The 25,568-nt window shown below is 46.9% G+C and overlaps 1 protein-coding gene across 6 annotated transcripts in view; it reads right to left on the bottom strand.

The window, feature by feature from the left end:
* LOC138747620 (SRC kinase signaling inhibitor 1-like) overlaps positions 1-25,568 on the bottom strand; it is a 227,458-nt gene that overhangs the window by 4,421 nt on the left and 197,469 nt on the right. For all 6 annotated transcript variants that reach the window (XR_011347581.1, XM_069907008.1, XM_069907005.1 and 3 more), the window contains 7 exons: positions 25,038-25,365; positions 23,604-23,838; positions 19,922-20,073; positions 16,267-16,422; positions 13,353-13,472; positions 6,662-8,200; positions 5,069-5,185 (listed from right to left, as the gene is read on the bottom strand). Coding sequence is in view for 5 of the 6 variants with exons in the window: in XM_069907008.1 (XP_069763109.1) it covers positions 5,069-5,185; positions 6,662-8,200; positions 13,353-13,472; positions 16,267-16,422; positions 19,922-20,073; positions 23,604-23,838; positions 25,038-25,365 (2,647 nt within the window). In the remaining variant the exon portion in view is untranslated. The remainder of the gene's footprint in view (positions 1-5,068; positions 5,186-6,661; positions 8,201-13,352; positions 13,473-16,266; positions 16,423-19,921; positions 20,074-23,603; positions 23,839-25,037; positions 25,366-25,568) is intronic.

Genomic DNA, 25,568 nt, shown 5'->3' with positions numbered 1-25,568 from the left:
GAGACAACCCATAAGATCCAATAATAGCCAATGGGCAGAAGAGGGAAAGGGTCAACGACTTAATGGAGAGTGCCAGGGACATCAGAGCAGATTCTGAGCGAGGGAGTGACAAAGATTGGTGACTTGTACACATTTCAATCTGGTTGCAGCTACCTCATGACACATCCAGCTGCTGCTCAAGAAGGTTCTCAAGAGATATGAAGTCATGTTGTGTGGATACAGATCCTACACCCCAATCTGCCCACACTAACAAAAATGTCCCACCCACACTGGTCCCTCCTGCCTGTGTTTGGTCCGAATCCCTCTAAACCAATGGTTTTCGACCTTTTTATTTCCACTCATATTCCACCTTAAGTATTCCCTATGCCAGAGGTGCTCCGTGATTAGTAAGGGATTACTTAAGGTGGTAAGTGGGAAGGGAAGTTTGAGAATCACTGCTCCAGATCCAATTGTTACTGAAATGTTTTGTTTGAGAAAAATTGCCATTGGCCCATTTCCTTTGGGGTTATCAAAACCCTGCACTTAACGAGTCAATCAGGGGCGATTAAAACAGTGGTTTTCAAACTTTTTCTTTCCACCCACATACCACCTTAATCAATCCCTTACTAATCACATAGCACTGATGGCATAGGGAATACTTAAAGTGGTATGTGGGTGGAAAGAAAAAGGTTGAGAGCCACTGCCTTAAACCTAAGTCCTCTGGTTCCCAATTCTCCTACTCTGGCCAAAAGACTCTCTGTATTCACCATCTTATGATTTTATATCCCTCATCCTCTTGAGCTCCAAGGAACCAGAGCATCCTTAATTTCTCCCTGTAGCTCAGGGCCTCAAGTCCTAGCAACATCTTCATAAATCTTCTCTGCACCCCCTCCAGCCTGATGACATCTGACCTGCAGCAAGGTGACCAGAACTGAGCGCAATTCTCCAAATGGGGACTCGTTTAATGACCTTTCTTGTTCTTATTTCACCAACTACACCTGTGGAAGTACTTCAGTTACAAACAGTGAGCTCAGCAGATCAGGCAGCATCAACAGGCAGAAATGGTCAGTCATCGATGGATTCTGTCTGACCCAGAGCTCCTCCAGTATCTCGTTGCTTACTCGAGATTTAAAATTATTTTTTGATGACATAGCACAGCAGAAATCCTTCCAGCCCATGTGAAGCCCATTGGTGTATTATGGTTGACGTAGACGTTGGTGCAAGGCCTTTACAGCACCAGGGACCGGGACTGGGTTCAAATCCCGCACTGTCTGTAAGGAGTTTGTACGTTTTCCTCATGTCTGGATGGGTTTTCCCTGGGGGCTCCGGTTTCCTCCAACCCTTTGAAACGTACCGGGGATTGTAGGTTAATTGGGTGTAAATTGGTGGCACAGGTTTGTGGTCTGAAATGGCCTGTTACCGTGCTGTATGTCCAAGTTAAAAATTTAAAAATTAAATTCTGTGCTGCCGAATTACCAACCACATGTTTTTGAAGGAGGGAAGGAAACTGGAGGACCTGGAGAAAACCCATGCAGGTCACCGAGAGAACGAGAAGCTCGTTACAGACAGCGTCAGATTCAAACCCAGGTCACTGGCGCTGTAATAGTACCATGCTAACTGATATACTAATCATGCCACCTGTCATAAATCTTCAAGTACAGGCAAACAGGATTACTGTCGCTTTATATCTGGGTCAGCAGAGAGAAGATGGGTCAAAGGCCCAGTTCCGCACTGTAACATTGTGCGCTTAATGTAATTGGTTCAAAAACATTTTGCCCTGTGCTGTGCTGCCATCGAGTGGTGGAAACGGTTGCACCAGACAGGGTGAATCATGGAGAGAGGCCGCTGATACTCACCAGCCCTCTGGGCATCACTCGGGGCCATTCTCTGTGAACATGGTCATTGTGGACTTTGTGTTTGCAAGGGTTTGTGCAACTCTGTGCAAGGCCACAGGTGAAGGAGTGCATCACCTCAAACTCCCTACCTCCCATCCCAACACCCCCTGCCCCGTCTGTGGGACATCAGCCTCGCCCACCACACAACCGGCAGAGCAGCCTTGAGGGGGTGGGGGTGGGGTGTATGTGCATGTATATTCGTGCGTCTGTATGCATGCGCATGTGCATGTACATGTGTATGCGTGTGCACATCTTTCTCTGCATGTGCATCTGTCTGTGTGTCTCTATTCATCTCTCTGTGTCTGTGACTCTGTATCCATCTGCGCCTGTCTGCTTGTAACAACGTCTGACTGTGCATGTATCTATGCGTGTCTGCAAGTGTCTGTCTGTCTGTGTTCATGTATTTGCATGTGTGTGTCTGTCTGCACACGTGATTGTGTGTGCATCCACTTCCTGCCACTCTCGGCCTGCATCTGAAGGTTGTCCTGGCGAACGTCAGGATCCTTCTCTGGACTGGTTACCCCATCTCCAGGTCAGTAACATACCCTTCCCCATACCCAGAACATTCCTCAGACCAGATGGCCGCTGCTTTCAGCCAGACCCTCTCTTCGACTGTTCAAGTGTGGTGTGGGGAGGGGGCACTGTGCTCTCCCTCCTGCAAAGACCCTCCTGAGGGTGACAGGGACAAGGAAGGAGGGAAGTGGGAAGCACAGCACAGTACAGGCCCTGTGGTCCACAATGTTGTGCTGACCTATATATAACTAAAATAAACTAAACCCCCCCTACCTCATAACCCTTTATTTTTCTTTTATCCATCTACTGCTCTTAAAAAGTCTCTTAAATGCCCCTAAAACCTCCAGCCTCCACCACTGCCCCCGGCAATGCATTCCAGGCACCCACAACTCTCTGTGTAAAGAAAATTATCCCTGACATCTCCCCTAAACTTTATTTCCTTCACTTTGTACAATTGTCCTTTGGTGTTTGCTACTCCTACCCTGGGAAACAGGCGCTGGCTGTCCACCTCATCAATGCCTCTCATAATCTTGTAGACCTCTATTAAGTTACTTCTCATCCTTATTCACTCCAAAGAGAAAAGCCTTAGCTCTGCTAACCTTGCCTCATAAGATATATTTTCCAATCCAGGCAATGTCCTGCTGAATCTCCTCTGCACCCTCTCCATAGCTTCTGCATCTTTCCTTTAATGTGCTGACCAGAACATTCCAAGTGTGGTCTCACAGGAGATTTATAAAGCTGCAACATTACCTCATGATTCCTGAACTCAATCCCTCGATTAATGAAGCCCAATATCCCACAGGCCTTCTTAACCTATTAACCTGAATGGCAACGTTGAGAGATCTATGGATTTAGTCTCCAATATCCTTCTGTTCTTCCAAACTGTTAAGTATCCTTCCATCAACCCTGTACTCAGTCTTCTGGTTTGACCTTCCACAATGTATCACCTCACCCTTATCTGGATTGAACTCCATCTGCCACTTTCTGCCCTACTCTCCATTCTGTCTATATCTGTTGTAACCTATGACAAACTTCATCACTATCCACAATTACTCCAAACTTTGTATCATCCACAAACTTACTGACCCATCTTTCTACATCTTTGTCAAGGTCATTTTTAAAAATCACAAAGAGCAGGGGTCCCAGAACAGATCCCTGGAGAACTCTACTAGTCCCTGACCTCCAGGCAGAATACTTTCTGACTACTCTGCTTTCTACAGGCAAGCCAATTCCGAATCCACTCAGCCAAGGTTCCATGGATCACATGCCTCAACTTTCTGAAGGATTCTCATGGGGGTCCTTGTCAAATGCCTTACTGAAATCCATCTACACGACAGCTACTGCCTGACCTTCATCAATTTCTTTTGTTACCTCCTCAAAAAACTTAATTAGGCTCATGAGGCATGATCTTCCCCTCAAAGACATACTGATTATTCCTGAGAAGACTGTACTTTTCCAAATGCTCATAATTCCTGTCCTTAAGAATCCTCTCCAAAGATCGAACAAACTCTGAGCATTCTACACGTGGGTAAATCCCCGGGAGAGGCACAGATATGATCTATATCCCCCCCCCCCAACCCCACCATTGAATAAGTTAAGATACAAACCGTCCTGACAGATAAATAAAGAGAGTGAATTAAGGTGGTGACACAGATGACATGTTTCAATTTTTAGTTTTAATTTTTTTTCCTTTTGCCTTTTATGGTTTATTTAATAACTGGGGAAGGGGTGAAAACTACTTTATTTTTGTTATATTATTATAATATATGGATATTATATTGTGTGATAATAAAATGCCTTATATTGCTTGTAAATATTTGCTTTCTTTTAAAATTAAATATTTTTTAAAATCCTCTCCAATAGTTTGGCCACCACTACAATTAGCTTTTTTAAACAAGGGGAACACATTTGCCATTCTCCAAACCTCTGGCACCTCCCCTGTGGCCAAAGAGGACACAAAGATCATCGCTAATGCCCCAGCAATCTCTTTCCTCCCTTTCCATGGCAACCTGGGGTATATCTTGACTGGTCCCAGGATCTTATCAATCCTAATGTTTTTAAGACGATCCAGCAGTTCCTCTTTCTTAATCTCAACGTGGTCCAGCACACAAGCTTCTTCTAATCTGACCTCACCTTGACCAATACATAGTATTCATTTAGGACAGTGGTTCTCAACCTTTTTTCTTTCCACTCACATACCACTTTAAGTATTCCTTATGCCATAGATGCTCTGTGATTAGTAAGGGATTGCTTAAGGTGGGATGTGGGTGGAAAGAAAAAGTTTGAAAACCATTGTTTTAATTGTACCTAATTGACTCGTTATGTGCATGGTTTCATAACTCCAAAGGAAATGGGGCCAATGACAATTTTTCTCAAGCAAAATGTTTTAGTAACAATTGGGTCTAGAGCAGTGGTTCTCAACCTTCCCTTCCCACTCACACACCACCTTAAGTAATCCCTTACTAATCACAGAGCACCTCTGGCATAGGGATTACTTAAAGTAGAATGTGAGTGGAAAGAAAAAGGTTGAAAGCCACTGATATAGGACCTTCCCAACCTCCTTCACCTCCAGGTTCATGTTGCCTCCTTTATCTTTAAGTGGCCTAACCTTCACTGTCATCATCCTTCTGTTCTTCACCTATTCAGGACAGGTAAGCTCAGGTTGGGCCCAGGTGACCTACCTGCTGACTGCTTTGAAGCTTCAGAAACTCCTCACGCTGTTTGTTGTGTTTCAGCTTCTCGCAGCTCTGCTGTTGCTTGAGTTTCGGAGCAGGTGGAATCGGCATCCTGCCCCCAGTCTGGGAACAGAGAGCGCAGCAATCAGCACCCTTCCCCCTTGCCCATGAGAGTGCCCCGCCCTGCCAGAGCCCCTCCACCAAGGGATGATCCCTGAACAACTGCTGCCGTCACCACCAATCCTCCCCCAACCCCTCACCCATCCCTCCAAGCCCTGCTGGGAGGTGGGGGAAGGGCAGGCCTGGGCTGAGATGGGATGGACAGAGATCGGTCTGTCTGTTCCCAGACTCAGACACCACCCCCATGGTCTCCAGACCCCATCCAGGTTTCAACAGTGCTCATCCCAACTCAGCGAATCTCAGGCAGGCAGAGGTAACAACAAATGAAGTTTTTCCCTCAATAAGGAATTAATATTTTCCACAACTCGGCAAAACCAGATTATCTGGTTATTAGCTACATTATCCCTCCGGAACGTTCACAGCAGCCAGTCCAAAGCTCTGTGGAGAGAAAGCTGAGTGTTCTCATATTAATCTTCAGGATGCGCAGCATCAACCTTCGCTTGAGCCTGTTTGACCTCTGATTATCTGGGGGCCACCAAAGTTCAAAGGTTATTGAGCGATCGGGAAAACAAGGTGGCTTCTCATGTTCCCAGGATGTCCGAGAACCTCAGCAGAGTCATGGTGACAGACCATACCACATCTTGGCACACGCATGGTGACAGCTCACCCCACGTCTCAGCCCACGAGTGGCGATGGCACATGTTTGGTGACTGTACACGTCACGTCACAGGACACATCACATCCCATGCCACACCGCGGCCCATGCTCCACCCAGGTCCACGTCAAACCGCAGCCCATGCCCCACCCGCCCCACGTCACACCGCACACCATGCCACACTGCAGCCCACGTCACACTGCGGCCCGTGGCATGCCATATCACACCCTGGCCCACGCTACACCACGATCCACAGCAAGAACAAAGCTGTAGAGAAGATTTAACAGCAGAGTTTTGTTGGAGATAAAAATCAGAAAATCAATGATGCTGAGAGAAGCGTCAGATTGGTGAAGAGAGCTCGGAAAGGAGTTAGGAGCAACGAAAGGGGGCAGGGAGCTGGGAGCAGGGAGAGCTAATAGATGGATTGTGGGAAACGAGAGGAGTTCTCCACCACCATCTTGACTCGGGTCACAGGGGCCAGAGGACACAAAATTAACAAAACCCAGACTGGGACAAAAGCAGCAAGTTGTCAAATGACTGTGACGGAGCACACTGAACTGATTAAGTGTGAGCAAGGAGTCAGATGCTTACAGCAGAGGCCTGCAGAGAGCAGAGCAGCCCAGAGAGGGGGGGCACAATGGCCCAGAGAGGGGGGGGCCCAGGGGCCCAGAGAGAGAGGGGCCTCAGATCCAAGAAAGAAAAAGGGGCAAAGTGGCCCAGAGAGAGAGAGAGAGAGAGAGAGAGAGAGAGAGAGAGAGAGAGAGAGAGAGGAATCACAGACACCAAAGAGAGAAAAGGGTGGGGTAGACAAGTGAAAATGGAACCTTTGAATCCAGAGGCAACCACTGGGGTTTCGGGGGGAGGTCCGGCTTGACCTTGGAGACTGGAGATGTGTTCTTTCTGTTGTTGGAGGCCACAGGAGGCTGTTGGTCCGCCGAACATAAAGCATCACTTGCCACCACTCCCCTTTGTGCTTCAGTGGCTGGGCTAAAGGCTGTGGCTTCACTGGCATTGTCCACCTCACATGACAACTCTGTGGGAAACAAGAACTCAGTGCATGGATGTTGGCTGATTTGGGAGATGGTTGATTCCAACTCCCTGATGGTCTCCTCAAGGCTGTCCATGGTTTTGTACGTACTGTTCTTGATCTCCTGGCTTCTGGCGAAAGCCATAGAAGACTCGTCTCTCACTGACCCACTCCTGACCTGCGCGATCTCGTTGATTCTCAACTTCTTCAATTCCGTTTGCTTTCGACCTGTAACTTTGTCGATTTTCTCCTCCTCTTCGTAGACGACGACTCGCAAGGATTTCCTGCCCACCTCTCTTTCCGATTCAATAGTTTTGGACAACATGGTCGGCTGCTCCTTGGGAGAACAGAGCCTCACATCCCTTGAGTTTCCTTCTCTCCACTCTGTATCCTTTGGTGTTCCGGAATCTGGAGTGGAATGACCAGGGGTCTCCTTTGAAGAAGCACCAGCTTCACAATTAGAGTCCTCTGGGGACATGTGGTCGCTTGATGAGGACTGGAAGGAACTGTCAACTACCTCAGAGATGGAGATGGAGGGTGACATTGTGGGATCTGCTGCTTGACCAATTGGGACTGTCAAGGTGGTCACTTGCTGAATCTCCACCTGGATCTCTTCACTGCAGTCTTCAAATACAGTTGATAGCTTTTTGTGAGTAGATTTGATATCCACTGGTTCTTCAAACGCGGCAACATCTGGCTTCTCCTCCAACATGACTCTGACCCATTTCTCTTCAGGATGCCTTCCAGGAGGAGTCAGGGGACTTCCCAAATTCTCTTCATTTGAGGAAGGAACATGCCAGCTCTGGGTGCGACCACCTTTCTCATACACAGATCCTGGCCCTTCCTGCCCAGACAAGGCTTGGATCAGAGTTTCTGTATTTTCTACACCGTTGTTGAGATCTGTCTCAACTTTATTGGAGGAAACTTCTACAGGAGGGGAGGGTGAGATTTCCAGAAGCTTCCCTTGGGCTTCCGAGAGAGGCTGGTCCAGTGAAGGGGAGTCACTCTGAGGTTGTACATCAGGGGGCAGGGAAGCTTCGAGCAGTGCAAATTCTTCCAACACTCTGGCGGCCGTGACATCTGATGTCCAGATTTCATAAATAGACCCACTCTGTTGACTCTGGGCAGGTGACGCACCCATCCCCCCATTGGTTGGTTCACTGTTTCCCACTGACCGGCCGAGCCTGTCCGCACTGGCAAGGGGCCTCGCTGTCTCTCCAGCAAGAATAGGCTCCATTATGTCAGAACTATAAGAGCAGATGGAGCCAGGTTTCCACTCTGTCAACACAATGTGAGGGAGATGGCCAGCGACTGGGGAACGTGGGGCTTGCATCTCCTGCAGACATGAACGTGGATAACACAAAAGGGAATAAAGTCAGCATTTAGTCAGTGTGGTTCACTGCACAGCTACTGCAGTGTCCAAAAACGAGAGGCTTCCAGCTGCCTTGTGGTCAGGGACTGCAGCAGCAATTCACAAAAGCTTGCAGTGAATCACAAAACCTCTCAACCTCCCCAAACACCCACTAATGTGCCTGATTGGTGAGCACACACTGAACCACACCAGCCTTGCCTCTAAATGTATTTGGTCACTGCCAATGCCAGCATTTATTGTCCAACCCTAGCAGCTGCCGAATTAACCCTGCTGTTATCTACAGGGCAGACTGACAGATTTCCTCCCAGGACATTACTCAGCTCAATGGGTTTCCACATCAGACATCCTTTGTTCACTGTTCCTGAGACAGTTTCAATTCCGCACTTGATTGGTTCCTCCACTTTCAGATCCTACCTGCCAAGATGGCATTTGAACTTGCTTCTCGAGATTCATGGTTGAGAGGAGCAGATGGGCTTCACGGTTCCCATTAGCACCTTCCTCACATCAGATCCCAGCCTCTGTGTCTCCCCCTCATCACCCTCCCTGGCTTCAACTGCCCTTCATCCCTCACTGATCCACCTCTCACCTACTTGACCCTGTCTGGCCGGTTTGCTCCAGATGTCAACACTCACAGTTTCTCATATCGTTATTTATTCCCTTGTCAGGTCTGGCCATTTCTTGCAACTTTTAAGATAACTTTTGGAATCAACTGCTGGCCAGGCACCATGTTGTCAAATGCGGCTCCGTGATATTTTTTAAAATCAAATGATGCTCCTGGGTTCTGCCTTGCTAAAGTTGCTATACAAATAAAAGGAGTAAGTGTGGGAATGTCTCCATGTCCATGGAAGTCTGCAGACACAATGTGGAGAAACTCAGCAGGTCAAACTGTGTACTTTATATAGCAAAGATAAAGATACATAACCATCGTTTTAGGCTTGAACTCTTCAACAAGATTTCAGACACCTACTGACATTTTTCCATTCTCAACCTTCCTTTCTCGCTCACATACCACCTGAAGTAATCCCTTACTAATCACTGAGCAGCGATGGCATAGGGATTACTTCAGGTGGTACGTGAGTGGAAAGAAAAAGGTTGAGAACCACTGGTTTAGACGGTGCGATGTCAGAAGTTTTTAAAAGGTCATTCCAAACACCTGTCCTGGCACCGCCTCAAGGTCATCATCAATTGAGTGACGAGGAGTGCGTAAGGCAGGTCTTGCATGGCTCACTCTGAACACTACATGGTTGCCATGAGCATATATTATCAGAGATAAGGTGAGAAAGCAACACATGAAGTCTTTAGGTGGGGCAGTGCAGTTAGTGTAGCGGTTGGCGGAATGCTATTACAGTGCCAGCGACCCAGGTTCCAATCTGCTGCTGTCTGTAAGGAATTTGTATATTTTTCCCATGACCTGAGAGGGTTTCCTTCAAGTGCTCTGGTTTCCGCCCAGCTTCTAAAATGTTTGGGGTTGTAGGCTAATTGGGCAGCATGGGTTTAAATGGCCGGAACTGGCTTCTACTGTGTTGCAAATAAAATTTAAATTTAAAAAATAAATTGTCTATTGTTGAATTGTCTGAGTACAAGAGTGGGTGTGCATTCTAAGTAGTTTAATCAAATGAGCTTGAATTGTTAAAACAGAATTATGAATACCAGATTCTTCAACGTTTTCAAGGATCTGCATTAATTCCAAAAGTAATTTGCAGGAAATTTGGTTGGGTTCATTGGACCAAAACCAATTAGAAGGTGACAGGACCAATTTGACAGGAGAGGAAATCACACAGCCCAGTAATTTTGAAAGCTCATTTTCCCAGTATACAATCTGATCAATGAGGACCATTTATTCCCAACCTCGGCCTCATTCTGGGGGTTTCATGGGATACTGGACTGTGAAGTTGGATTTTATTTTTAAAAGGTGGTGTGCCTTGGCTTTGAATGTATAAGATGAATGTTGTGAAATACAGGAGCATGTACCAGTGCACCTTCGTTAACATGTACTCTAGTTCATCTCTCCAAACACATGCATCAAATGCATTTCTGCCAGCAAAATGGAGCACCTCATCACAAGCATCAACTCCTGTCCAAAATATTTGCTCTAATCTGAGCTCCCAATATGTAACGCCGAGGAAATCTCTTGTATCCAGTGCAATCTACAAACTCCTGCACTCAATGCAATCCTGAGCCCATCCCTGCCTAAAGCAAGTGTGGCAATCCATTCCTTAAATAAATGCCTCATTTGCCACCATGGCCCACTAATGCCTGCATTTCATGCCCAAAATACACCCCTGACCCACTTTGTCATCCCATCCTGAAGATCTCGGCCCTTGGCACTTCCACCTCTTCCACAAACAACATTTTGTTTTAAAAATAAAATGCTGTGACCCCCTAAACATTTGATTCCAGTGTTCCAGTTTCCCAGGATCCTGGAGCACAAAGGTCTTTGAATTTTAATTCACCACTGAACCAGAATCCAGACCACACTTAAAATCTACAACTATCTGGAAATGAACTCACTAGTTCCCTGCATACAACCCAGTCTCAGCAGCAAATCACCTTGTCTTTCTCAGCCTGTCTGTGATGTCAGACCCAGGTTAATCTTGGAAGGTGTTCTCCAAGACCCCTCACCATCTGAATTCTGACAGGACGTCTACACAGGATTATCAGATTGCCTTAATAATGAGTATCAGTATACGGAAAAAGTGTTTCTCAGTCATTCTACCATCCTTCAGGAACAGGAAACCAAGGGAGAGTTTGTCCCTCTGCTGATGTGGAGATCCTAAGGCCCATTTTGCCCTATCGTTTCCAACACTGACACTTTATCTAACATGCTGGTCTGCAAGGATTGTGTGAACCTTGCTATGCTGATGAGGAGGTCTTTCCATCGGATTCTGTCCAATGAAATACACTGTTTCTTCATGTCAGGTTTCACTAACCCTCGCTTGCAAATCCTTCCACAGTCTCACTCTTCACCCACTAACCCATTGCAACAGCAGCTCTCCCCCCAGCTCTCTCCTTCCATAGCTCCAACGTTGGTACATGTTCCAGAGTGCAAACCCCGTTAAACCACCATTTTATCCTCCTTGAAGATATTTCCACATCTCATCACTTTGGAGCAGACTCTCCCAAACACTACCATGGCTCACCGTGAAACCTTTTCTGACGGTAGTTCTGTGAGGTGCCTTCTCATGTTTTGAAGTCTTTAATATAAACGATCACACATCCTCCTGCTAACAGCGGGATTATAAATGGGAGTTTAGCACCACTCACATCATTCACTTCTAACTGTTTGTTGGTACAAAAAAATTGAGTCATCTCTGTCCTGAGCCTCCAGAATCTACGTCACAGCCAATCTTTAAAACTGTGACTATGATTTTCCCTGTTAGCACAATGACAGCTTCATCCCGCAACTGGAACAGTTACCAGCAGCAAGAGCATGGCCATTTCCCTGCTAAATAAATTCCTTGTCAATCCAAGACTTCACTTGGCCACGGTTCACTGACCATATACTACAGCCACAGATGATCCATCATGTCCTGTGATTGACTGTGTGGCAAAAGACATGGATGAGAAGGTAATGATGAGATTAGTGTTATTGATAGTGCAATTTAAGCAATACAATTAGGAGCGAAGTGTGTTAAGTGGAACATGAAACATCTTCAGTCCTACTGGCCCACAAGCAGAGAAGCCCTCAATTATAATCACAGAATCTCTTCAGTGAACTAGTTGCGTGCAAATAGAATACAGAATGTGTTAGTGCCCGAACCTTAAGGAAAGGGTGATAGGAGAGTGAAGATCGTTGTGTGGAACTTCAGAAGACAGAGATGGAAGAGCAAAAACTGGGGCAAGTGGATCAAGCAATTCCATAAACATTCCATTTGGGCACCGTCGGGGTAAGTGGCACATTAGCAGGGCAACATGCTGTGCCATCAAGCAGAGAGGCTCATGCCTGCCCCTCTTGAAATCACACCACAGGTTTCCACTCCCCATCTGTTCCTTGGGAGGACAGGGAAGAAGAAGAAGAAAATCGAAGTCCTCTGGTCAATTCCTTGCTGGGCCACTGGCCAGTGACGACATGATATTTACTGACTCTGGGCCTCAGGTGATCATCTAATTGTGGGGGTGAAGAGGATTGTGACACATTGCAGGAAGAAAGTATTTTGAAAAACAATTTTTCCATCTTTCCTGATCAACGATACATTGGTACTGAGGACAACTGTGAGTTTGAAAGTGGACATAAGGTACAAGCTCTGTTCCAACCAGAAACAGCAGGTGGACAAGGCTCTGCTGGTGGAAGGTTCTGCTGGTGGAGAAAATTCTGCTGGTGGAGATGGTTCTGCAGGTGGAGATGGTTCTGCAGGTGGAGATGGTTCTGCAGGTGGAGATGGTTCTGCAGGTGGAGATGGTTCTGCAGGTGGAGATGGTTCTGTAGGTGGAGATGGTTCTGTAGGTGGAGGGCATCACATGAATGGTTAGTACCTTGCCAGGTAGAAGGGTGATGCAGCGCCAACAGCTCCTGCTGAGGGCTTGGCGACAGTGGAATGAAGGCCAATTAGGAATTTGTATCATAACAATTGTGATGGAAAACATACAGAGATTAGAAGGGCTGAATGGCCCTTCCTATACTTCTACCATTGCCTTGGGTTCTTGCCATAGTTAGGGGGATGGATCCATTGCTTGGCTTTGGCAGCAGGAACTTTAATTGCTAGTCTATTTGGAGGAGGTAAAAGAACAAGGCTGCCAATAAATGTCCCCTCCCAGCCTGAAGGACAACTCACTACCTTGGTTACTCACTGTCCCAGCATGGAAAGGATGGGCCAGATTTCCTCTGACTCTACAATGGTGCTTCAAGCCCTCTGAGTTTGCTCATTGTCACACTGGTATTTCTCACTTACTTATCTTGGTGAATAGGAAAGGTTCCATCTCACACACACTGCATGAAGTGCCGTGCCAAAATCAGAGTGTGCAGTGGTCTCCAAAAGGCCCAGGGAATGGCCACAGCGATGGAGCGGAGGAGCAGATGTAGTGAGGAGAGAGTGCTAGCATCGGCAGTTAGTTGGGGAGGTGTAAGCAGGCGAGTTAGAGTCGTGCTCAGAAGAAGTTTGAAGCCACGAGGCTTTACCTTCCGTCCTCCAGATGGTGGGCAAGCCCTGCAAGCCCTGGGATCTCTGGTGAGCAATGTTGCCAGGCCCTGACCTACTGCTCTCGAACCTGAAACTGGCACGGGGCTTCTCTGAAACACCTGACAGACCAGAGATTGGGAAGAAAGACAACAAATAAATAAATGCAGAGTCCACGTTTCCATTCTGTTCTTCTGAAGCTCTGTGCTTCCACAATAAAGCAGTCCAAAGTCTGAACAACCTGAAAACTGAAAGATTTAAACACTTCCCCACATCGGGGTAAAATAAGGAAGGACCTACAGAAGTTGAAGAAATTGAAGGAAAAGGAAAGATTACTTGAGCAGGTTAATGAGAAATGGAAACGCTGGAAAATTTCTACCAACGTGTAAAAGAAGTAGAAATGGAGTTTGTTAGAAATTGACAGAAGTTTACAATATCCTGTTGGAAGCATTAAAAAAATCCTGATAAAAGTGTATAAAATTAGGAGAGGCATCGATGTGGTAGGACAGCCAGAGCTTTCTCCCAGGGTAAAAGTGTCACATACTGGGGGAAGTACATTTAAGGTGGGGGAAAATTTGAAAGATGTGCGGGGTGAGTTTTTGTTTCCACAGGGCTGCCAGAAGTCGTGGTAGAAGTAGATCCAATAGGAGTGTTTCAGAATCAGAATCTATTGTCACGAAATTCAGTGTTTTGCAGCAGCATCTTCGTGAAAAACATACATATTATAACCATCTTTCAACAATAATATTGAAAATAAAAATAATAGAGCACGAAAAGTAAGGCAGTGTCTTTGGTTCATTGATCATTCAGGAATCTGATGGCAGAGGGGAAGAAGCTGTCCTTGTGCCGCTGAGTGCTCATCTTTAGGCTCCTGCACCTTTTCCCTGATGGTAGCAGAGGGAAGAGGGCATGGCCTTGATGGTGGGGGTCTTTTCAGAGGCCTCTGGATGGAAGATGCAGGTGATAGAGGGATACATTTCACATGCAAGCAGAGTTTAGTTTAACGTGCATCGTGTGTGGAGCAGACACATGGGGTGAAGGACCTGTTCCTGTGCTGTACTCTCCTATGCTCTACGTAAGTAAAAGGTCATTCAGGCTCTTTCTGGAGTTAGGAATGATTATGTTGGTGAATAGAACATATTAAGGATATTAAACTAATGCCTTGTCTAGCTTCATGGCAGGGAGATACAGAAATGGTGGAGTGATCTGGAATGACCAGGTGGCTGAAAACAATTATGAATGATTTAACATTATTGGAGAAATAAATTGGGGTAAAAGGCAGTAACAGTTGTGCAGGAGGGGGGCTGTGAAGAGGGTAATGGACTGGTTGACACCTTCCAAAATCTATGGAATTCTCTGTCCAAGGAAGCAGGAGGTTGCATCATTAAGTCTACTTAATACACAATTAGAAAAGAGTTTTGCATTGTAGGGAAATGAAGGGTTATGGGGAAAAGGCAGTTAGGTGGCGCTGTCCAAGGCCAAATCAGCCACGACTATGTTGAATGGTGGAGCAGGCTCGATAGGTGGCTCCTGCTCCTATTATGTTCTCACAGATGGGAAAGCAGCAAAAACAAGAGGGAGAGATAAAACAAGGAACTACAGGCCAGTCCAGCTGATGCCAGCTGTTGGGAAAAAGTTACTTTTTATTGGTTAGGGCAGTATCAAAAATGCTACAGCTGGCAAAATAGATGAGAGTGAACCAGTGGTGTGGTATATCTTTGAAAATCTTTCTATGCAAAAGACAAAATTGGAGGATATGGGTTGGAGGGGGAATACACAGGCATTTACCGAGGGTTGGCTGCTGAACAGCAATAAATGGGTTATTTCTGAATCGGAATGCTGTGACTGGTGGAGTTCCAGGCGGAGTGGTGCAGGGGCCTCAGCGGTTTCCTATCAATATCAGTAATATGGTGACACACAGCTGGGTGGCAGTAGGAGCTGAAAGGAAGAGGTCGCTTTGGTGGGGAAAATCTGGGTGACCTGTACGTGAATCAAGGAATTAAGGTACAGTGGCCTTTTGAGAAATAGCAAACAAACTTCCTGCGATTACTCAACTGAAATATCGTGTATAGATCCAACCTGACCAGCTACGGAATGAACTATTGCAGTGGAGGGAGTTCAATGTAGGTTCTCCAGGGACAGAGCAGTTAATATTCAAGGTGAACCAGTGATCTCAAAGCACTTGGCAGATAGATGCAGTGATGATGTTCCCTTGGCTTAGATGTGTGCAACCACAAGACACTGTCTCAAGGTAACAGGCTGGACATGAGGGATGGGAAAAGAATATCTTTGCCTGAGGGGTGGTGAACATTTGAAAGGTTATTGGGGTTCAGTCATTGAGTATATTCAACATACAGATGTATAAGTTTTTTGGATATTAAGCCAATTACATGATTAGGAGATTTATGTAGTGAAGAGGAATTGAGGTAAAAGACAAGCCATTGTTTCCTTGATGACATCTGGTTCTTACATTAAGTTTTTATGTAGCAACACGGAGCGGACACACTCTAGCTCCAACCAGGATGCTACCCTACGTGACGGATGATCTGGGCCTCTGATCTATCTCCGATAAGTGGACTGACTTGCTTTGACGAACTGTAGTCTTTATTACAGCACCAAGAAGAAGCACCCAGACCAGAGCAGACACAGTGATCTTGGTGGAAACATGGTGATAGACACATGGCCACCACACAATGGCAGGTTGTGTAATGTGAAGGCTGCTGTCAGCAGTTGACAATTGGTGACATCTTGATGGAAGAATTGCCACTTAAATGAAGAAGAAGCAGTTTTAAAACACAAAATGGGACTAAGGGATTTGCACCTTGAGGAGCATGGTGGCAGGTGAGGAAATGGTTTGGAAAAACCTATTGCTGGACCTTGATAACCCCAAGAGTTTAATCGACCAAAAACACCAACCTCTAGCTCGGCCATGATCCTGTCCTCTTCATCCTCGTCATCTCGAATGGCCGAGGCCACCACAGGTGGTGGAGTCGATGGGGGCTTTGCCTCCGACATAGTCCTCCGGAGCTTTATGTGCGGCCTCTGTGTGTCGGTCTCATCAGAGTCCGACTTCTAATGAGTGGAAGAGAAGAGGGTTTACTGACATAATCTCACTCCACAAACCCTTCGCGGGGTGTGTTCAGTCAGCTGCATAATGATCATCTAACAAATGGCATGGTAGCCTCCTTACTCAGACAGGTATGAGGCCCTGGGAGGTGGCTGTGAAAACACTCGGCTTTCCAACAATTTGGTTTAGAGGACAACCATCAGGTCATTCTGTACGTTGGCCAATGAGCCCTCAGTCTCACAAACAGACCTTCGTGCTCCCTCCCTTCAGATGAAGGTTCCCCTGGGCTCCTGTCACTTGCAGCGGGCGGGGCTCTTCCCTGTTAGGGTGCATGGAGCCTCACCATCCAAATGTGATAGTCACACAACTCCTGGGCATGTGACGAAGGTGGGAGAGAGTATGAGGGTGAGGAGAGGAGGGACAGGGAGGGGAAAGCAGTTCAGTGGAGATGGGAGGGAAGGGAAGGAGGACAGGTGGAAGAGAGAATGGGAGGGAAGAGGGGGGAATGGGATGGGAGAGGTGGATGGGAGGGGAGAGTGTTGGGTCAGATGGGAGGTGGATAGGAGACAGGGTGGAGCAAAGGTGCAGGCTCACACAGGCCCTCAATTCTCAGCGATTGATCAAGGAGAGGTCGCTGGCAGCCCTGAGCACCAGTGTAATGGGGTCTGCACCTGATGCACACGACAACATGCTCACTGGTAAAACATGAAAGTCTGCAGACACAGTGGTTGAAGTAAAAATACAATGCTGGAAAATCTCAGCAGGTCAGACAGTGTCCTTTATAGAGCAAAGATAAAGATACATAACGAACATTTCAGGCTTGAACCCTTCATCAAGGTGTGAGTAAAAAGTAGACAGACGCCTGTATTAAAAGGCCTGGGTTAAGGGAAGAATTGGCGGGGGAGTATAGGCCAACAGACAAGAGGTGTTAATTAGATATGGATGGGAGAACAGGAGAGTCCGTCAAGAATTTGTTTCCTGAGATGGAGACAGAGAGTTTGAGAAAGGGGAGATTGTTGCTGGAGGTGGACCAAATGAATTTGAGGTCGGGGTGGAAGTTGGTGGTAAAGTGGATAAAGTTGACGAGCTCATCATGAGGATAGAGGCAGCACCAAAGTAGTCATCGATGTAGCGGAGGAAGAGTTGACGAGCCTTGCCTGTGTAGGCTTGCAGTATGGATTCTCCATGCAGCCAACAAAAAGGCAAGCATAGCTGGGGCCCGTCCGGGAACCTGTCTTCCTATCCAATTAATTTTTGTCTGTTGGACTATACTCCTCATCTTCCCTTTATTTACTTCTCCCCAGCCTTTTAATTCAGGCGCCTACTCATATCTTGAAGAAGGGCTCAGGTCCAAAACTTTGGTAATATATCTTTACCTCCTATGGACGCTGCAAAAGCAGCTGAGTTCCTCCAGCATGTTTTTGTCTTTAGTTCCCATGGGGTGAGTTTGACATTCCAGCTGCTCTCTGAGGAAGAGGTTTGGTATTATTTCTCCCCTGAATCAAGCAGAAACTCTCTCCGATCTGCATGGATATTGGCTCCCACGTCCCTGCGTTGGGGGTGGGGGGGGGGGGGGGGTGGGGGGTGGGGCAGCCTCATGCTGGTAATTCTTAAGGTCAAATTAGAACCTTGCCCTTTAATTGCTCTATTCGGACCATCTCAAGAAGATTAAATCTTATTGACTCAACTCAAAGTTGAATTTTATTTTTTCCTTTTTTGATAGCCAGATGTGCAATTCTGATTAAATGTTAAGCCATTGCTCCATTTGTACATGCGTGCACCCACAGTGGCGAAGTGATATTGTGTCTTATCTAAGTCCAGAAAAAAATTAGTTATGCTATTAATGATTCAAAAATTAACTTTCAAAAGATGTGGAGCACAGTTATGGACTGTTACCATCATCTAAAGCAGGGGTAGCCCACCTTTTAATTTTACATTTTTAATTTAGACATACATCTCCATCGGGCACACAGAACTCAAAACGGTCAACCAGTTTACCTACCTCGGCTGCACCATTTCATCTGATGCAAGGATCGACAAAGAGATAGACAACAGACTCGCCAAGGCAAATAGCGACTTTGGAAGACTACACAAAAGAGTCTGGAAAAACAACCACCTGAAGAAACACACAAAGATCAGCGTGTACAGAGCCGTTGTCATACCCATGCTCCTGTTCGGCTCCGAATCATGGGTCCTCTACCGGCATCACCTACGGCTCCTAGAATGCTTCCATCAGCGCTGTCTCCGCTCCATCCTCAACATTCATTGGAATGACTTCATCACCAACATCGACGTACTCGAGCTGACAGTGTCTGCAAGCATCGAATCCATGCTGCTGAAGACCCAACTGCGCTGGGTGGGTCACATCTCCAGAATGGAGGACCATCGCCTTCCCAAGATCGTGTTCTATGGCGAGCTCTCCACTGGCCACCGAGACAGAGGTGCACCAAAGAAGAGGTACAAGGACTGCTTAAAGAAATCTCTTGGTGCCTGCCACATTGACCACCGCCAGTGGGCTGATATCGCCTCCAACCGTGCATCTTGGCGCCTCACAGTTCGGCGGGCAGCAACCTCCTTTGAAGAAGACCGCAGAGCCCACCTCACTGACAAAAGACAAAGGAGGAAAAACCCAACACCCAACCCCAACCAACCAATTTCCCCTTGCAACCGCTGCAACCGTGCCTGCCTGTCCCGCATCGGACTTATCAGTCACCAACGAGCCTGCAGCAGACGTGGACATACCCCTCCATAATTCTTTGTCCGCGAAGCCAAGCCAAAGAAAAAGAAACAGCACAGTAACAGGCCATTTGGCCGATGTGTCCATGGCGCCCAATTAACTAACATTCCTGGTATGTACTTGTGGCCTGAAATGGCTTGTTACCGTGCTGTATGTCTAAATTAAAAATGTAAAATTAAAAGGTTGGCTACCCCTGATCTAAAGAGTTAGGGTCGTCAAAATGTTTGCTGCTATGCTGGCGAGTTCCAGGTTAACGTCACTTGATTTCCACGTATCATTTCCTAACCTTGCTATGGGGTCAGGGTTTTGAGCTCGGGGATGGGGGTGTCTTTTTATTCCTTCCTTTAGTTAATTTAGGTTTTCATTTTTTCCTTTCTTTTTTTTACTGGAAAATAAAACTGATAACGGCTTTGCTCAACTGTGAATAATACAACTTTTGATAAAAATTCTTACAGAATGAGAAGAGAATTATATACATTTTCCTTTATTTTTCAAAAAGAAGAAATTTATAAATCATTTGAAAATAACTTTTAACATTTTTTTTCCTTTCCTTTATTTCTCTTTAGGGTTGGGGGTTGGTTTGATGTTATGTTTTACTACACTATCACCGATGTGTATTGGCCCTTTGAATTATGTTCATATTTAATATATTTTTTCTACATTTTAAATGTATTGCACATTGTGTAATTGTATTGTTCAATGGTTGACATATTAAATACCAATAAAAATATTTTAAAAAGACAGCCTCATGCTGCAGTGATCCTCACCTTGAGCGTGGCTTCCTTTTTGCTTGTGACTATGACCTCTCCAGTGCGGCCTGTGGTCAGTCCGTGGGACGAGGGGAAGCTGCGACGTGGAGGAGGCGGAGGTGGTGACTTGGAAGGTTTCTCCGTGCGGTATCTGTGGACCGTCAGCTCCTCTAAGAAACAAAACCGCCTGGCGGTCAGACAAATTCACCCTTGGATCAGCCACTCCTAAACCCCACTGCTGGCAAGCCTGATGGCTGGTCATCAAGTTACTCCTTCAAGTTACTCCTGTGGCATGGAAGGGGCCATTTGGCCCTCTGAGGTTGTGCTAGCCCCTGTGGACTACATCCACCAGTCCCATTTGGCTGTTTCTTTCCAAGAAACTTTCCTTTCCCCCTCCCCTTTCTCTCTTCCCTTTCCCGCTCCCCCTTTCTCCCTCCCCTTTCGCCTTCCCTCTTTCTCCCAAATTTCCTTTTGAAACATTGATTTTGTTTCCAATAGCCTATGTTATAATTATTCTCCATGTAAAAAAAATGGTTTTCCGTACAGTTACCATGTTATCTTTTGCCCAACGTTGCACATTTGTGTTATGGGTCCTTGAATCATCCATAAAACTGGAACAGTGTCTCCCAATTTAACCCTGTCAGATCACGTCTCAAATTCCTTTGCTATAAAGAGGGTGGTGAGTTGGTGTGGCTCAGAGGGTCTTGGAGTTGGACGATTTAGGTTCAAGCTCCTCTCCAATTTGAAAAGGGACATTGCCCAATAGAGACCACAATGCTGTTGTCACAAGTTTCAGTTAAAGCATGAAACAGGAGGATACAAAATATTCCAATATTTACCCTGAACAGGAAGGGAAGAGGCAGTCACAAAAAGGTTAGAGAACCAAGAGAAGAATCTTAGTGGGGGTAAAGCTAGAAAATTCATTGCTTGCACCATTGGTTTGAAGACTGTGGCCCATATTCCAGCAATTGCAGTCTCTTGTCTCTCTAGAAAAGTGGGTATTTGTTTTATGGTGAAAGTGTGGGGGTTGATGATGTTCTAGGAGGCCTGGGTTTGCTTATACACAGGACATTAAAGGCTAACATGTAGGTGTAGCCTGCAATAAAGATGACAAGTAATATACTTTACTAATGGCGGCTTGAATTTGAGGAGAAAGGACATTTCATTGCAATTGCATCAGGCCTTGGTGAAACTACACATTGAGAATTGGCCAGGAAGGATGAACTCACCAGAGAGAGACTGCACTGGACTCACTCATGGGAAGCCGGGCTTACCATACGGGGAAGGCTCTGTTGGGACTGCATTCTCAAATTTTGAGGACCGAGAGGAAATCTCAAGGAAACACATATCTCAAGGGTTTGACAGGCGGGTGCAGGGAAGATGTTGCCCTTGACAGAGGAGTCAGCACCAGGGGTCGAGAATTGGGGTGACGCTGTTTAGACTGAGACACAGCAGCAGACCAGTGAGGGGCTCAGCGGCTGAAGGACCCAGGTAGGTTGTGGGGCTATTGGTGGCTTGTGGTCAAAGGATTCACACAGGTTCTGGGCTGCTGGAAACTGGCTCCTGTTATCGGAACCGGGATTCAAGATGGTGCTAAGGGCTAGAAGGGCTCCCAAAGGGCCTCGGGCATTGAAAGCTTCCTGATCGTATCAGATGTTTGGATATGGAGCTTGGGTTGCTGATGGATAGAACAGGAGTCCGTGTGGCTCCAGGTGGTGAATCCATGGACATTCAGTGAATCTGAAGGGCTTCTCCTAGTTATGTTTCTCTCTTACTCTAAGGAGCAGTGCCTTATGGCAGGCAGAAGGTAATTTTGTGCAATATTACATTTTTTGTTTTATTACATGACAATGAAAAGAATCTTGAATTTTAGGATGAGAATTGCTCTTCACTCAGAAGGAATCGAATCTTTGGAATTCACTACCCTGGAGGGGTGCAAAGGTTCAATCATGGAGCTCATTCGAATCAGATACTTGGATCGAGAGGGGATTAAGGAATCTGAGGAGAGTGCTGGAAATGGTGCTGAGGTAGAAGATGAGTCGCGATCTGGATGAATGTCATGGTGCGATTGAGGACCCACACGCCCGACTCCTGATCCTACTTGTGGTTTCATTGCTCATTATCTGGGCAGTATTCTTTTTAGTCTCGTCGAGACTCTCAGTCCCAATCTTCATCCAAGATCCTCTGTTCTGAGCTATCCTTCTATTAATCATCTTTTTTCGTCTCAGGGCATGTTGTGGGAATCTGATTGACAGTATACTATTATTAGCATATGAGGAACCTTTGACGGTTCTTCGACTGCACTCCTGGGAGTTCAGAAGAATGAGAGGGGAACCTCATAGAAGCTTCTTGAATATTGAAAAGTCTGGACAGAGTAGACGTGGCAAAGCTGTTTTCTTTGGTAGGGGAGTTGAGGACAAGAGGGCACAACTTCAGGATTGAAGTAGAAAACTGAGATGCAGAGGAATTTCCTTAGCCAGAGAGTGGTGAACTTCTGGAATTTGCTACCTTGGGAGACTGTGGCCATTGGCTGGATTTAAGGCAGAGATCGATAGGTAGCTGTATAGTCAGGGCATCAAAGGTTGTGGGGAGAAGGAAGGGGAGTGGGACTGAGTGGGAGAATGGATCAGCTCATGATGGAATGGCGGAGCGGACTCAATGGGCTAAATGGCTGACCTCTGCTCCTATTACTTATGGTCTTGTGATTTATTGTTGGTGCATAGAAAACTACAGTACAGGCCCTTCAGCCTTCGATGTTGTGCTGACCCATATATTCCTTTAAAAAAGTACTAAACCCTCCCTACCCTGTAACCCTCTATTTTATTTCCATCTATGTGCTTGTCCAAGAGTCTCTTAAATGACCCTAATTTTTCAACTTCCACCAGCATTCCTGGCAAGGCATTCCAGGCATCCACAACTCTCTGCATAAAAACTAACCCCTGACATCTCCCCTAAACTTTCCTCCCTTCATTTTGTACACATGTCCTCTGGTGTTGTCAATTCCTGCCCTGGGAATCTATGCCTCACATAGATCTGTGTACCTGTTTGGCTGCAGTAATTAAGAATTTTGGTGCATCTGAACACTGTAATTATCATGCAAGATTGCCCACTTCTCCCCAAAGGCTACTTATAGAATTACCCCCTGCTGCCACTTTAGATGGAAGGTTTCATCTGGCAACCCACTGACCTGATCTTAGTAAGTCAGGGTCTTGACATTACTGCTGAACCAGAGGGAATGGGCTTTCCTTACCCACTTGATTGGAGGCAGCCATCTTTTGGAAAACCTCTCTGGGGTCACCTCGCAACCTAAGGCACAGGGTCTAAACTGTTGCAATCTCGTCTTGTAGCAGAGCTCTTGTATCCCTAGGGGAACTCGCCTATGGCAAGGTAGAAGGCAATGGGGGAGACGATGTTTAGTGCTGAGATACAGCTGTGGACCAGCGAGGATCTCAGTGGCTGAAGGACCCACACAGGCTGTGGGCTGATGGTGACTTGTGGTCAAAGGGTCGACATGGGTTCTGGGCTGCTGGAGACTGGCTGATGGGAACCAGTTATCTGAACCAGGATTCGAAATGATGCAAGAATTTTCCCAGAAATTTTGCACTCAAAGTGTTTGTCATTGTCCAGCTGAGAGCCATTTTGGAATGTTCTGGAAGGTCTGTGATGGAGGCTTTATGTGTGTGCGTGATGGAACACATACCTGAGTGCCGGCGTCCATTGGTGTCCGCCTTAGCCATTGCTTTTTGTACATGCTGTGGCTTTGCCAGTTTATGCTCAGCTGCCGGTACAGTGACCAGTTTTGGTTTGTGGGCAAAGCCGAGGTCAGGGATGGCTTTCATCAGTTCGGCTTGGGTCTCCTCCAGCAGACGGTTGATGTCCTTGTTGCCGAACGCAGGCAGGCTGGCTCGCTTCTCCTCCCAGTCCCGCTCAGCTGCCTTGGAACAGGAAGGAGAACAATGAAAGATTCAGGGATTCCTCCACATTTCCAGTGGAGCTGGGTCCCAGAAAACCCCATTTCTTCTGATCACCAGCTCCAGGCACAAACTATAGTCATGGCCAACTCGCACAGCAGTGAGGTAGGAGAAGGCATTGAGGGGAGAGAGGGTAAGAAAGGGTTGGGGGAGAAGGGGGTGGGGGAGAGAAGGGGTTGGGTGTGGGTGAGAAGGGGTTGGATATGGCAGAAATGGAGCTGTGAGAGGGTCGAAGGGGTTGAGGGGGAGAAGGGGTTGGGTGCGGGGAGAAGAGGGTTAGGTAGGAGAAGAGTTTGGGGGTGAAATGGTTGGGGAGAAAGGGTTGGGAGAAGGGTTCAGGGGAGAAAGGACTGCAGAAGAAAGGGTTGGGAAGACAAAGGGTTGGGGGAGAAGGGATCAGAGGAGAAGGGGTTGAGGGAGGAGAAAGAGTTGGGGAAAAAGCATTGGGGAGAAGAGGCTGGTGGGAAAAGGTATTGGGGAGAAGGGGTCAAGGAAGAAGCGGTTGGGAGAGATAGGTGAGCAGGAGGAGAAGGGGTTGGGGAAGAGAAGAGTGGGGAGGAGGGGGTTGGGGAGAAAGGATTGGGGAGAAAGGTTTGGGAGAGAAAGGGTTGAGGAGTAGGGGTTGGTAGAGGAGAAGGGTTGGGGAGAAGAAGGGGTTGGGGAGGAGAAGGTTTAGGGGAGAAGGGCTTGGAGGAGGAGGAGAAGGGTTGGGGGGAGAACGGGTCTGAGGAGGAGTTGGTGGCCAGAAGGGGTTGGGGAAGAGAAGGGCTTGTGGGGGGGGGGGTGAGGGAGATGGGGAAGGGAAGCGGGGTTGGAGGAGGAGGAGGACAAGGGGTCGGGGGAGAACGGGTCAGAGGAGAAGGGGTTGATGGCCAGAAGGGGTTGGAAAGGAGAAGGGGTTGTGGGGGGGGGGGGGTGGGGAGGAAAAGGGATTGGGGGGATGAGAGACAAAGGGAGGAGGAGATAATGGAATTGCTCGCTGATGGCAGCGACCAGAGAAGTGACTCCCCGACAGGAGTGGAGGTCCACCCTCTGGAAAAGGTGCCAAACACGGATAGTGAAACAATGCTTTCATCCCGCTACCTAAAATCTCTGGCCATAAGTCCAGTGTTGGCCAGTCCTAAGATGCCAGGCAACGCAAGCTCTTCGATACCAATGTTTACCTCTACAGAGATGGTTTGGTCCGCATTCCTCTTGCTTGGTACTGGAGCCTCATCCACGGAGTTGTCTTGGCCAGCTGCCCCCTGACCCAGCCCCACAGAATTCTGGGAAGGAGGGGCATGAACAGGGGAATTCTGGGAGAACTGGGTCAGGGCTGAATTATGGGTCTGCCAGCTTTTCACTGAGGATGTGTGCATGTCCTGGAAATTCAAGGGAGGGCTGGTGGGAATTTCAAATTCCACACCCCTGGAATGGACATCTGTGCTTGTGTGCTTTGGTGACTGGCCAGTGGGTTCTTCTGATCCTTTTGTCAGCATCTCATTAGTTTGTCTGCAGAATAAATCCAAACACAACATCAGCACAAATTCCTCACAAAATGATCTCAATACCTTTCTTTGACCAAAATCAAAAGTGCACATTTTTATATTGAAATATGTTGGTTCTTTTCAGCCTGACACTCCCAGGTCAGTCCAAAGTGCCCTGTTCAAGGATACTGCCAAGCTGAAAGGTCTGTCCACTCCCTGAAGTCCATG

The sequence above is a fragment of the Narcine bancroftii genome, chromosome 12 (assembly GCF_036971445.1).
Source record: "Narcine bancroftii isolate sNarBan1 chromosome 12, sNarBan1.hap1, whole genome shotgun sequence".
Lineage (NCBI taxonomy): Eukaryota > Metazoa > Chordata > Chondrichthyes > Torpediniformes > Narcinidae > Narcine > Narcine bancroftii.
This window is presented reverse-complemented; position numbering and strand designations above follow the sequence as displayed.